Raw genomic sequence first — 12,305 nt, forward strand, 5'->3', positions numbered from 1 at the left:
GGGCCAGGGCTCCAGGTGACTCCGGCTGCTGCACAGGCTCCCAGCTGCACCCCAGAACCCTCTGGTCTGCCGCTGGGAAAAGGCTTCCCTAAAGGAAGGGCCCAACCCCCAGTGCCAGAAGACCTCTTGCTAACACCTCGTGGAGCTGACAGCTTACTCGAATTTATATTCCCAGCACCTGGGGCCCTTCCGGTCCCTCAGCACCAGGTGGGACTCAGTGTCTCCAGGATCACTCAGCCTATGGGACCCACTCAGGGCCTCTGACCCAAATCCCTGTCCCCCACCGCCCATTCAGGTGGGATGAGACTGCATGGGTCCTGGCGACAGGCACCTCCACTGCTTCCAGGACGGGGCCCCACGATTGCCCTCCGAGGCTTGGGGGTGTCCTGGGAACCCAGAATCGGTGCTGCCTCCTTTCTTGCTGTGATCCCAGGCTGGAGAAAGGCTTCCTTCCTGACCTCCTGGGAGCTGGAGCCCTGTGTCCTCCCAGCAGGTGACCCCCCAAGCCCTTCCCAACTCTGCTCCTGCAGCTCTCTGGAACTGAAACCTTCCCCCTCCACCCAGTGGTCTCCACCGGAATGTCCCAGCCCCCCACTCCCAAGGCAGATCACCCTGGAGGGGGGCGTGCTCACACGTGGGGCCTGTGTTGCCTGCTCACGGCTCACCCCCACCCGGTGGCCTCAGCGGGCTGTTGGTTGAATGAATGAATGAATGTGTGATGGTGGAAGGAATGGGGTGACCAAGGGGGGCTCAGGAACGTTCCCACACCCAGAACCCGGCGCTGAAGAAAAGAACACGGAACATCAGTCGTAGGATGATTGAGTGTTTCTTTAAAAACAAAAACCCCACAAAAAAGCCCGAATGCCTTGCCCAGCCCAGCCCAGCCCAATATAACAGGTTAGCCATTAACACAAAACAAAAGACATCCCAGCCACACACGTCATTACTCGGCAGAGGGTGTCCGGCCTGCTCGGCCGGCGTCACAGTGGATGGCCCTGCGTGGCTGGGACACAGACACGGAGCAGGCGTGGCACCTGCGCCACGCAGAGCAGCAAGGCTGGGCAAGACCACTGGAAATAAATAAACACGGTGCCGACAGCATCTTAAATTAGTAAGACGTTAGCACAACACAAAAAAGCAAAACGACGGAAAACACGCTTGCTTGTCTTGGTGGGGTGTGCTTTAAAACACGCAAGACCCATGAGTGAAAACCATTGTGGCATTTGTCAGTGGAGGATGGAGAAAAAGGGAAGGGAAAGGGAAGTCTTCCCTGGACCCTGTGGAATTCCAGCACAGCAGGAGGGGAGTGGACACAGCCCCTGCTTTCTGAATTGGGGTCCCTGGGCTGGGTTGGGGGACACCGCCCCATGACCTTCTGTGGAGAAGTTCTTCCCCCTCACAACCCAGATGCCCGAGAGAGACTTTGCAGTGTGAAGAGGGACCCCAGCGGCTGCCGCGATTTCACTAAGGAGCTACTTTCCGCCACGGACACGGGCAGCCCCCATGTCGCCCACAGCCACAGCAGCCAACAGGCAAGCGTGTCTCATGGACAGGCTGCTTGCTCCTGCTTCCTTAAGGCACGTCCACCTCCCAGAGCAGGAGGCCGCCACAGAATGGCATCCCACGGCCCCGCTGGGGGCGGGAAGCGGCAGACACCCACACAGGCCCTGCTGGCCCCCGTGGAAAGCTCCCAGGGGTGGGTGAGACCAGGGAGCACCTCCCCCGTCTCGAGAGCCGTGACTGCCTCCAATGTCCACTGCCTCCTGGGTTCACACACCCGCCCTCCAGGCAGGCTGGGCACCAGCTCTGTCCGTCTCTGCGGCCAGGAGAACAGGTACGGGAGGGACTTGGTGTTGTCTCATCCGACAGTCAGTTCACCTGCCGCTGCCGGTCCTCAGCCTCCAGACGGTGGGCTGATCCCTTGGGCCCCAGAAAAGATGCAGTTCCTATGAGCAGACACCGGCAGCCAGTCCATGGACAGCTGGAAGCAGTGTGGCAGGGGCGCCAGGGCTGGATGGGCTCCTGGGCTCTGGAACAGAGGTCTTCATTCCTCGAGCAGGAGAGACGGACATCTGGCCCAGGACCCCAAACTGTTCATCAGGTTTCTGTGGGCCCACTGGATGCTGAGGGGGTTGGTGCCTAGGCAGAGGGTGGCAGGCTCCACCGGGCACTTGCTCAGAGCTGGCAGCTTGAGCAAGCTGGTCAGTAAAGCTGTGTACAGATCAGTAAGCCTGCTCCAGGGCCTTCTGGCTTGGGGGACTCGGGGCTGTGCCACAGGGCTGCTCCTCTGGCCACAGCTGAGCGCTGGGGAGAAGCCGGTGGCTGAGGAGGAAGAGCCCCCCCAGAGCTCAGGAGGGGTCTGGCAGGGCGGTCTTCTTGTTCTGTGGGCACCTGGCTGCTTCCACAGAGGCAGGGACAGCTCAGGAAAGTGGGCCGAGTCAGCCAGGCCTCAGCTGCCTCCCCCAGGGAAGAAACAGGAACAAGGAAAACACGGGCCGCTAGTTCCACCTCTCCACAGGGGGTGAGGGCCACGCGAGGGTACAGGGGCCTCCAGACACAGGCCGCAGAGAGGTGAGCCGTGCTTGACGCTATCTCCAGGACCAGGACAGACCGTGAGGGGGATAGACAGGGCGAGGAGGTGCCTCGGCCGGGAGCGGGAACCCTGCCCCAGCCAGAAGGGGCTGCTGTGGGGTGTGGGGTGGCACAGAGGCCAGTACTCTGGAGCCTGAGGGCAGCGGCAACCTTGGGCTGGGGACACTGCTGTGTGGGGCCCAGGGTGGGCGCGCACTGGGGTGCCTGGCCATGGCGTGTCTGCCTTTCTTGTCTCTGTTTCCAGAAGACAGAAGTGCAGGGCTTCGTCTGCGTGAACCAGAGCTCGGCCTCCAAAACTGGACACAGAGGCCGCATTGCCTTAAGGCCAGGCCTGGGGAGCTGCAGGGATGCCAGCATGCCCCCTCCCCAGGGCTGCTCACCGGCTTAGGATGGTGTTTCAGGAGTCTCAGGCTAGGACAGGCCATCAGGATTCCAACAGGCCTGAAGCACCTCCTGGGAGGACCCCCGGAATCACCCACCCTGGATCCTTCACCTTGCCCAGCCCCCGACCCGCCCCATTCCAGGCACCTCCACCCTGGTGCCGCCCCACGGCTGAGTTTCTGCTCTGCAAGCCCTCTCTGCAGAGGCCGTGTCTCTTCTGGGACTGGCGGGGAGGGTCCTATCTTGGGTCTTTAAGGCAGAGAGACATAAGCCCATGGGGCAATTTTCACGAATGTCGCCGCATTTATAACCATAAAAAAATAAAGAAGACAAGCACGTGTGTGTGGGGCCGGCTGTCCGGCCATCAGTGCAGGTCTGCGGTCACGATGAGGTTCCAAGGCTCAGTAGCTCTGTTCGCCCAGGGACAGTGATCTGGTCCCTGGCACATTGTGTGCGGGAGAAAAAAAGGGGAGACAGGGAAAAAGGAAGGCTCCTGCCCTCCGAGCCCCTTCAAACATCCTCTTAGTGGTGTCAACTTGACCCCGAATTTAAGTTAAAAAAACAAGTAAACAAAGGAAGGAAGGGAAAAGGACCCAAGGAGGCCAGAAGCCGCTCCTGGCAGGAGCGCAGTCCCCGCCTGGGTCCCAGGGTGGACCTTACTTGAGGGACGAGATTCGTAGGTTCGTACCAGAGTTTCCACAGCAGCCTCAGCTGCCTGACCTGGGAGGGACAGCGAGGGATGCTGGGTGCGCAGCTGAGCTGTGGATGGCGGGGAGCTGGCGTGGGCTCGGGGCTCTGTGTGCTCCTCCGCAGCCTCTCGGCCTCCGGGCTATGTCTCCTGAGGCACCACCTGCATGAGCTTCTGACACAGGACGGTCGTGGAGACTGTCAGGAGAGAAGACTGCTGTGTTAGCCAGGGGCTGGACGGCAATATGGGACATGGGGGTGTGAGTTGGGGCTCCCCCAGCTGTGTCACCAAACCCAGGGCCACCACCCCTCCTGAAATAGCAGAGAAGCCAGAAGCTAGGATTTTAAGGACGCCTCCTGACTTGGGCACGTGGACACAGGGTGTGCGAGGTACTGTCTGCTGCTGAGATGCACAAGTGTGGCATCTGATCCAGAACCCTGGGGAAGGAGGAGGAGCATGGCCCGTGGAGCACACGACCCAGGCCCTGGGGCCTTGGCAAAGTGCAATGGGGAGACGACGGGCCTTCCTGCCAGGCCGTGCCAGGGGCACAACCTGGACATACACCCAGACGGCCAGGCCGCCCTGCAGGAAAAGCTGGAGGAGCCAAGTCTGCTGAGGGGTCCTTGGGAAGACCTGTCACACCCGGGACTTTGTAGAGAAATCGCTCTGGGGATGGAGACTGTTTCAGGATAGAGAGGGGGTTTTGCTTTAAGCTCTTGGTGTTCTGAATGACTTTTTTTTTTTTTTTTTTTTTAAGACGGAGTTTCACTCTTGTTACCCAGGCTGGAGTGCAATGGCGAGATCTCGGCTTACCGAAACCTCTGCCTCCTGGGTTCAGGCAATTCTCCTGCCTCAGCCTCCTGAGTAGCTGGGATTACAGGCACACGCCACCATGCCCAGCTAATTTTTTGTATTTTTAGTAGAGACGGGGTTTCACCATGTTGACCAGGATGGTCTCGATCTCTTGACCATGTGATCCACCCACCTCGGCCTCTCAAAGTGCTGGGATTACAGGCTTGAGCCACCACGCCCGGCCCCTGAATGACTTTTAAAAGCCACCTAGTGACATGGTGATGAGTGTCTAGGCCCGCAGGCACCCTGGCCTTTTTCTAGGAATATGGCCACATTTGCAGGCGCTGAGGGGTCCTAAACTTGGTGGCAAAGCACCCCCAGGGCCGCCGCTGCAGAGAGTACCGTAGAGGGGTTCGTCCCTCTACGGGACGACCACTGACCCCCCACCTCTTTTTTTTTTGAGTCGGAGTCACTCTATCACCCAGGCTGGAGTGCAATGGTGGGAGCTTGGCTCACTGCAACCTCAAGCTCCCGGGTTCAAGCAATTCTCCTGCCTCAGCCTCCTGAGTAGATTGGATTACAGGTGGCCCCATGCCCAGCTAATTTATTTATTTTTAGTAGAGATGGGGTTTCACCATGTTGGCCAGCCTGGTCTCAAACTCCTGACCTCAAGTGATCCACCTGACTCAGCCTCCCAAAGCACTGGGACTACAGGTGTGAGCCACCACGCCCGGCCTCCCTCTGTCTTGCTGGGTAAGTCTCCTGTGGCAGCTGGCAGGATTTTATTACTTGGCTGCAGCAGCCTAATTTCTGGAATCCCTCGTCCTAAGAGATTAGCTGCTGCTAATCTGAGTGCCTTATCCCTGAAACACGTGGGCCGTGAGTCACTGGCGGACAGTGCAGTGACCTGAACTGTCCTGCCACCCAACACACTTGGACCATGTGGGTGGAGACAGCCGACGCCTCTCAACCCCCTTCGCTGCCCCCGGCAGAGGGTACCGCGGGCTATGGGCCAGCGAGACACTCACAGATGCCCTGGAGAAGCCACTTGGGCTTGTTTTTCCACCAGACCCCTAAGAAGTAGACGGGCAGCCCGCTGAGGATGATGGTGAAGCCGATGCCACACTCCACAGGGGTCTTCCAGAAGGAGACGGCAATCAGGAAGAGGCAGGCCAGGATGAAGAACACGGGCAGGGCCAGGTTCACCTGCGGTAGAGGACAGAACCCGGGTGAGCTCTGCGGCTGTGCTGGAGCCCCCTCCTGTCCAGCCTCCCTCCCCCAGCCCCGAGGTTCTTCAGCCCTCCTGGGCCTTCCACACCCACTCGCTGCTGACTTCAGGTCACCGGAATGTGACCTGCACCCCGTCTGCCTCACATACAGTGTCACCTGCCCCTCCCTGGACTCCACACACAGTGCTAGGCCTGTTGCCCGAGGCTCTGGTGGCTGCTGCTGGGGATGGAAGGAACCGGCTCTGTCTCCCGAGGCATCCCATGGGCAGGGAAGGTCATGGTTCCACTCCCATGCCACAGGCCTGGAAACCCTGAGCCATCAGGAGGTGCAGGGGCCTGACGCTTCCGGGAGACAGCAGCCACCCGCGAAGAAGCCAGGAGACTGCCCTCTTGGAGACCCTGCTGTGGACAGGGCTGAGCAAAAGCCCATCCCTGAAGCGGCACCCTAAGCCGTCACCTCGAGCGGATGAACTCCACCCGGCACAGAACCCAGGCAGGGCTTCGAGGAGCCTGCAGGCCCAGCCCGTGACCCGCTGCTGGGCATGGCTGTGGGACTCAGCTGTCCTGAATGCATACTCAAACAGGCCACCCTGGGAGACGCAGAGCTGACTGCGGGTCCCATCAGTGCAGGCTGCATGGCTGCCCTGTCCCCAGAGAACAGATGTCCACCCTGTGCCCAGGCTCACAGTGGGCAGAGCCTATCCCGTGGCCTAGGTCTCCATGGGAGCGGAGCCACTGCCATGGCCAGTGACTGCCTTGTGCCACCTCTCCTGGGCCGGGCTGGGCCTTGGGCTGGCTCCTGCTCCAAGGCCCTGTGGCCAAGCTGGCATGGTAGACACAAGCTGGTGCCCAGGATGGGCGGCTCCCTCCTCGCCCTACACAGTCTTCTCTCAGAGCTGCATCTGGGTTCTTGTACTGACCATCTTTTAAAGCTCTTGTTAAACCGTGTTCACAGGCCTCCCACCGGACCCCAGACTTCAGGAACACAGGGGGCAAGATGGCCCCAGCAGGGGAGCGGGGCTCCCGTGAGAGACATATGTCAGCTGAGTGACAAGAGCTGCTGGCCAACGGCCACCAGGGGCTCTGCGCTCTCGTCCTGTGTCAGGGCCAGGGTGGCGGGGCTTGCTGGGCCCTGGGCGGGAGCATGGCCTCCGAGGGACAGCCCCCTTTTGAGGAAAGCAGCTCAGTGACAACAGCTGCCCCTCTGCAAGGAGCGGCTGGGGACAGGGAGAGCCCACCTGGGCCCAGGAGTTCCTAGGGCCAGGCACCCCACACCTTGCATTCCACCCCCTAGCACAACCGACCACCCTGGGAATGCTGCACCAGGCCCTGCGGGTTCACGCTACGCCCTTATCTGCCTCGCTTCATTCAAGGGAGCTCTGTCCGTCTGCTGTCCTTTGAGAAACCCCAGCTCCTGGTCAACAGTCAACACCGGAATTAGGTGACCCCCGTGTCTGCTATAGAAGCACAGGCAGACAGCCTCATGCCCCTCCCACCACACAGCCTCACCCCTCTCCCACTGGGACCCCCTGCAAAGTAAGCCCTGGTTTAGCTTGATGGGGACGTGGCCTGGCCCAGGTGCAGGCAGGCAGGCAGATGCAGGTCCAGAGGCTGAGCTGGGGTGCCGGCTCCCAAGCTCAGGTCCTCAAACCCTCGGACCCTCCCTCTGTGAGGGCAGCTGGGTAAGCGGGAGCCCGGGCTTACCTTGATGGGCCGCTCAAGCTCGGGCTTTCTGTAGCGCAGCCAGATCATGCCAATGATGGCCAGGGCCACGCAGAGCCAGTTGAAGAAGCTGAAGAAGTTGATGACAGAGAATATGTCCTTGGAGAACGCGTACAGCAGCGTCATCACACACTGCAAGAGAGGCGGCCAGCTGAGCCCAGGCCCACAACCCAGCTGGGAGGCGACAGTGGCCACTGGGACGACCTGGCTGTGCCCAGCTGAGCACACTTGCAGGAATTTTGTTTTAAAGGAGAAACCTCATCTGACCAGGAGGTCTTGAAGGAGGGAAGGAGGGAGCGAGGAGGAGGATAGGGGAGAGGGGGAAGATGGAGGGGAAGAGGGAGGAGGAACGGAAGGAGGGAGGGAAAAGAGGCAGGAGGGGAAGCGGGAGGGGAGGAGGCCAGAGGGAGTGGAAGAAAAGGAGACCACCTCCGGGTTTCAAGGACAGGTGAAGAGCGCAGTGTGCGTTTGCAGCTGGGCCCCTGGGCTGAGGCTCTGTGAGGATCACAACCTGACCTAACCCCTTGTCCATCAAGAGGACAGTTTCCGTAGCCCCCAGTGCAGCTGTCAAAACACAGTCCTCATGGATGCTCCAGGAAGCCCAGAAGTGTGGGCTGCTCTCCCTCCAGCTCCCCAGGCACACGGCACTTCCCAACTCCCTTCTAACACCGGGGAGGAGCAAGGGTCAGGACCCACAGGAGGCACTGCAGCATCCTCTGCCTCTGCTGCTCTCACTGGCTCTGGGGGAAGCAGCTGTGTCAGTGGCCTCTCCAGCCCTGGTCACACCCTCGGATGAGACTACAGCCCCCGGAACCAGCTCCCTGAATTCTTGACTCATGGGAACTGTGAGATAATAAGCGCTTTTCCTTTAGACCACGACACTTTTGAGCGATTTGTGACACAGCAACAGGGAACTAAGGCAATCCCACGGACCAGCACAGAAAGACGCAGGAGAAGCGGAACAACAGCACGTGATGCACCCCGCTGGAGAAACCAGCCCTGAGTGGCGCCTGCGGGGGCAGAGGTGGAGTGAGCAACCCAGCTGGGGTGAAGCTTTTGTCTCCCGAGTTTCCGACAGTGTGAACTGCTGTGGCAGCCACCATATGCTATTTTGGGATAAAACCTAAAGCCCCTTCAGCACTCTCAGGCATTCGGTGGAGCTCGCAGGAGGAAACATTCTGCTGCCTCTCCAGGCCACATGTGAGCTGCCACCCAGTCCACAGCCCGGACAAAGTTGCAAGCTGTGGCGGCCTCCCTCTGGGGAGCCCCCGACAACCCCCAGGGATGCAGGCGCGGGGCTGTGTGGCAGGCTTACCGTGAACACAAGGGATGGCATGGGGGTGAGGAGCTGCGGGTGGATCATGGAGAGGATGGAGGGCAGGTGGCCTTCCCGGGACCCCACGAAGAAGAGCCTGTGGACAGAGCGGAGAGGCAGTCAGCCATCACCTCACAACCCAGGACAGACGGGGACATGGCAGGCTGGGAGTGGATGGGGCCTGTGCCTGGCTTGTCTGGACCTCTCGCCAGAGTGGGGATCAGAACCCTGTGGCTTCCGGCTGTGGGCCTCTCTGCATCCACAAACGACTCGGCTGGCAAGGACAGAAACTCCAGCCCCAGGGGGTCAAGAGGTGGCTATGGGCACCTGGGACACCACAGCTGGCCTCTCGGCAGGGGTGGGAGGTGAGGGGCAAAGTTCATGCTCCCCCCCACCCTTTTTTTTTTGAGACAGGATCTCACTCTGTCACCCAGGCTAGAGTGCAGAGGCACCATCTCACTGCAGCCTCGACCTTCCAGGCTCGAGCAATCCCCCACCTCAGCCCCCCAGGGAGCTGGGACTATGGGCATGTGTATTTTTGTAGTGATGAGGTTTTGTCATGTTGCTCAGGCTGGTCTCAAACACCTGAGCTCAAGCGATCTGCCCACCTGGGCCTCCCAAAGTGCTGAGATTACAGGTGTGATCACTGTGCCCGGCCTATTTGAGCTTTAACAACGATGCATCCCGTTTCAGAGGCAAACCTTTCACAGACACAGAGCATGCTGGCCCTGGCCCTGAGGCCTGGGCCTCCCTCACCTGTAGGGGGTCGGGCTGCGCTCACCTGGAGGATGTGAACAGGGACCCATTGACTGAGCCGAAGCAGGACAGGCCCACAAAGACAGGGATGATCCAGGACATGACGCCCAGGTGATAGTTTCCGAAGTCCTAGGCAGACAGAGTGAGCTGGGCTCCGCCGGGCGGGCCCTTGGCCCTTCCCACCCTCGCCGAGAGCCCTCTGCAGAGGAGAACCTCTCGGGCTGGATCCTGGCCTTTGGGGGGACTTCCCTCTGCTCAGCCTGCTTACAGGGGAGCCCTTGAGGGGCCCCAATCTCCCCACTCCCCTGGAACTCCCTAGAGCAAGCTGTGGCCTCCATGTGGGGATTCTGCCCTCCCCATCTGGGGTCCTTCACAGGCCCAGCATGGTGCCCAGTGTGCGGTGGGCTGGGAGTCAGAGCCTGTTCAGTAGGAAGCTGGCCAGAGCTCCCACTCCGTGTTCCCCTGGGCTGGGAGGGCAGTGGGAGGAGCCTCAGAAGCTGCCCAACAGCAGTGTCCAGGCCTGGCCTCCGTCCTGCCGAGCCGGCAGCAGCGACGCCTTCCAGCAAACCCGTCGGCAGCAGCTGCCAACTTTTCAATACTCAGATTTAAAATGACTGCTGCCCTGAGTCCCCCAGGCATTCTGGCTTATAGCTGGTTCCAGGTGTGGCCTGGAATCAGATTTTAAACCCCCTCTCCCCTGCAACGAGGACGATCCCGACATTCCCTCTGCGGTTGTTGTGAGAGGAGACCCATGACCACCACTCCAGCCCTCCACGTAGGGGAGGCTTGGAGGTGCGGGGTATCCCTCTGGTCTGCAGGCCTCTCAGGGCCCTGGTGGAAGCTGGCGGGTAGTGGCTTACCACAGCCACGGCCTCCGATGACAACATCTGCTCGGTGGACAGGGTGGTGAAGTAGGCCAGGTTGGTCAGCACGTACACCAGTGTCACGATGGGGAGGGAGATGATGATGGCCAGGGGCAGGTTTCTGGAACCAACAGGGGCGACACGTCACTCAGGGCAGCCTGGGCTGAAGGCCAAACCCCGTGGTCAGGAGTCAGGCAGGCTCCCCACCTCCAGCAGCTCTGGCCTTTGTGCCTGGCTTCTCGAAGAAGGCGGGAAGCACCGAGAGCATGGGCTGGGCAGGCGGCTGGGCCTGGAGCGGGGACCTGCAGAGGCCTGGCTGGTGCCCTGGCCGCAGGCCTCAGCTTCCCCACCTGAGAAATGGGGATTCTTCTGGGTGACCACAAGGGCTCGGGAGAGCTACGTTAGGCTGCTGGGTCTGAATCCTGATGCTCTGCTCAAGAGCTGCCAAGCTAGGGACTAGAACCCAGAGCCTGAGCAGCTCCTCTCGACTGTCCTGCCCTGAGTGGGGGCCTCTGCTGCCACCTGTTCTCTGGGGAAACCTTGCCACCACCCCTGCATCCTGCTGGCCCCCCAGGCTTCCAGTGGAATGTGGCTGCCCTGTCTCACATTCAAATAATGAAAAAAGACGACTCAGAGCGGTTGTGCCCTTGGTCGCCAAGATGTCATTCTCAAAACATACTCTGTTGCACTTGGACTCTCTGCCCGCACCCCTTGACCCAGCCAAATATGACATCTCCCGCAATGTGGCGGGCACCAGTCCAGTGGTTAGCCGTAAGAACCAGCTGAGGCCGGGCGCAGTGGCTCATGCCTATAATCCCAGCACTTTGGGAGGCCGAGGCTGGTGGATCACGAGGTCAGAAGTTCGAGAGCAGCCTGGCCAATATGGTGAAACACCGTTTCTACTAAAAATACAAAAATTAGCCAGGAGTGGTAGTGTGAGCCTGTAGCCCCTGCTACTCAGGAGGTGGAGGCAGAAGAACCGCTTGAATGCAGGAGGCAGAGGTTGCAGTGAGTCGAGGCTGTGCCACTGCACTGCAGCCTGGGTGACAGAGCAAGACTCCATCTCAAAACAAGAGCCAGGCTAAACTGAGAGCCCCTGCTTCAGTACGACGACCCCAACTGCTGAGCGGTCCTTGAAGACCCTGCCTGGATTCGTGGGACCAAAGCAAGACCAGCAACATCTGTCCTAACTGCAGACCCATTCCTAAGCTCACGCTTGGGAGCTAGCTCTGTGGATTTGGGCCCCTCTTCTTCTGGTATCACGTTTTCAGAACTGACAGGGATGGGAAAGAAGAACGTATCCGGGAAGGAATATTGGACCAGACGTTTAACCTCTCACATCAAGTCTGGCAATGATGACATACATATTCCTTCTAAATAAAACGTCTATTAATTTAAAAAAACATAAAAAGCACAACTCCATCCATTCTTGCACATACACGTACCTGTAGGGGTTGATCATTTCCTCTGTGACAAAATTCAAGTAATTCCTAAAATTTAGAGAACAGTATTTAGTTGTATGATCCTCATTACAGAAAAGAAATCACCGGGGAGAGAGCATCCTGGGCCGGCTGATGAGACCCCTGCCCCCGGCGGGCTACTTGCTGGGCTGGAAAGCGGACCTGGAGCGGGAGCTCAGCCTCCTGTCTGCTTTGGGGGCCCTGGCCCCCTTTCCAGGCCTCCTGCATGCTCCCTGCCCACTCACCCACAGGGGTGATTCTCAGGCCCTGGTGAGGCCTGCCTGAGTGCAGGAGCTGGGCTGCGGACCTGGAGGAGAGGGGCTGCAGGGCTCAGCTGCCTCCACGTGCTGCCTCTGCCTTGGCTGAGACGCAGAAGTGGAGCCAGGGCAGGGCTGCAGCAGGCAGCCTCCCCACACTTCCTAGGAATGCGGGTGACTCTGGAGGGTCACCTGCCACTCTGTACCGTCCGCTCCCTTTAACCACTCCTAGATGGCTGGGAGGTTTGGG

General features: G+C 59.9%; 1 protein-coding gene across 1 annotated transcript in view; it reads right to left on the minus strand.

Annotated features, from left to right (window-relative positions):
- Positions 1-810: 810 nt before the first annotated feature.
- The window catches only part of SLC7A5 (solute carrier family 7 member 5), a 37,816-nt gene continuing 26,321 nt past the window's right edge, over positions 811-12,305 (minus strand). The window contains exons 4-10 of the mRNA XM_010333697.3: positions 11,784-11,828; positions 10,336-10,459; positions 9,501-9,604; positions 8,720-8,816; positions 7,387-7,536; positions 5,482-5,659; positions 811-3,858 (exon numbers count right to left, since the gene is read on the minus strand). Of these exons, the coding sequence (XP_010331999.2) occupies positions 3,803-3,858; positions 5,482-5,659; positions 7,387-7,536; positions 8,720-8,816; positions 9,501-9,604; positions 10,336-10,459; positions 11,784-11,828 (754 nt within the window). The 3' untranslated portion in view covers positions 811-3,802. The remainder of the gene's footprint in view (positions 3,859-5,481; positions 5,660-7,386; positions 7,537-8,719; positions 8,817-9,500; positions 9,605-10,335; positions 10,460-11,783; positions 11,829-12,305) is intronic.

Source organism: Saimiri boliviensis, chromosome 1, assembly GCF_048565385.1.
Source record: "Saimiri boliviensis isolate mSaiBol1 chromosome 1, mSaiBol1.pri, whole genome shotgun sequence".
Lineage (NCBI taxonomy): Eukaryota > Metazoa > Chordata > Mammalia > Primates > Cebidae > Saimiri > Saimiri boliviensis.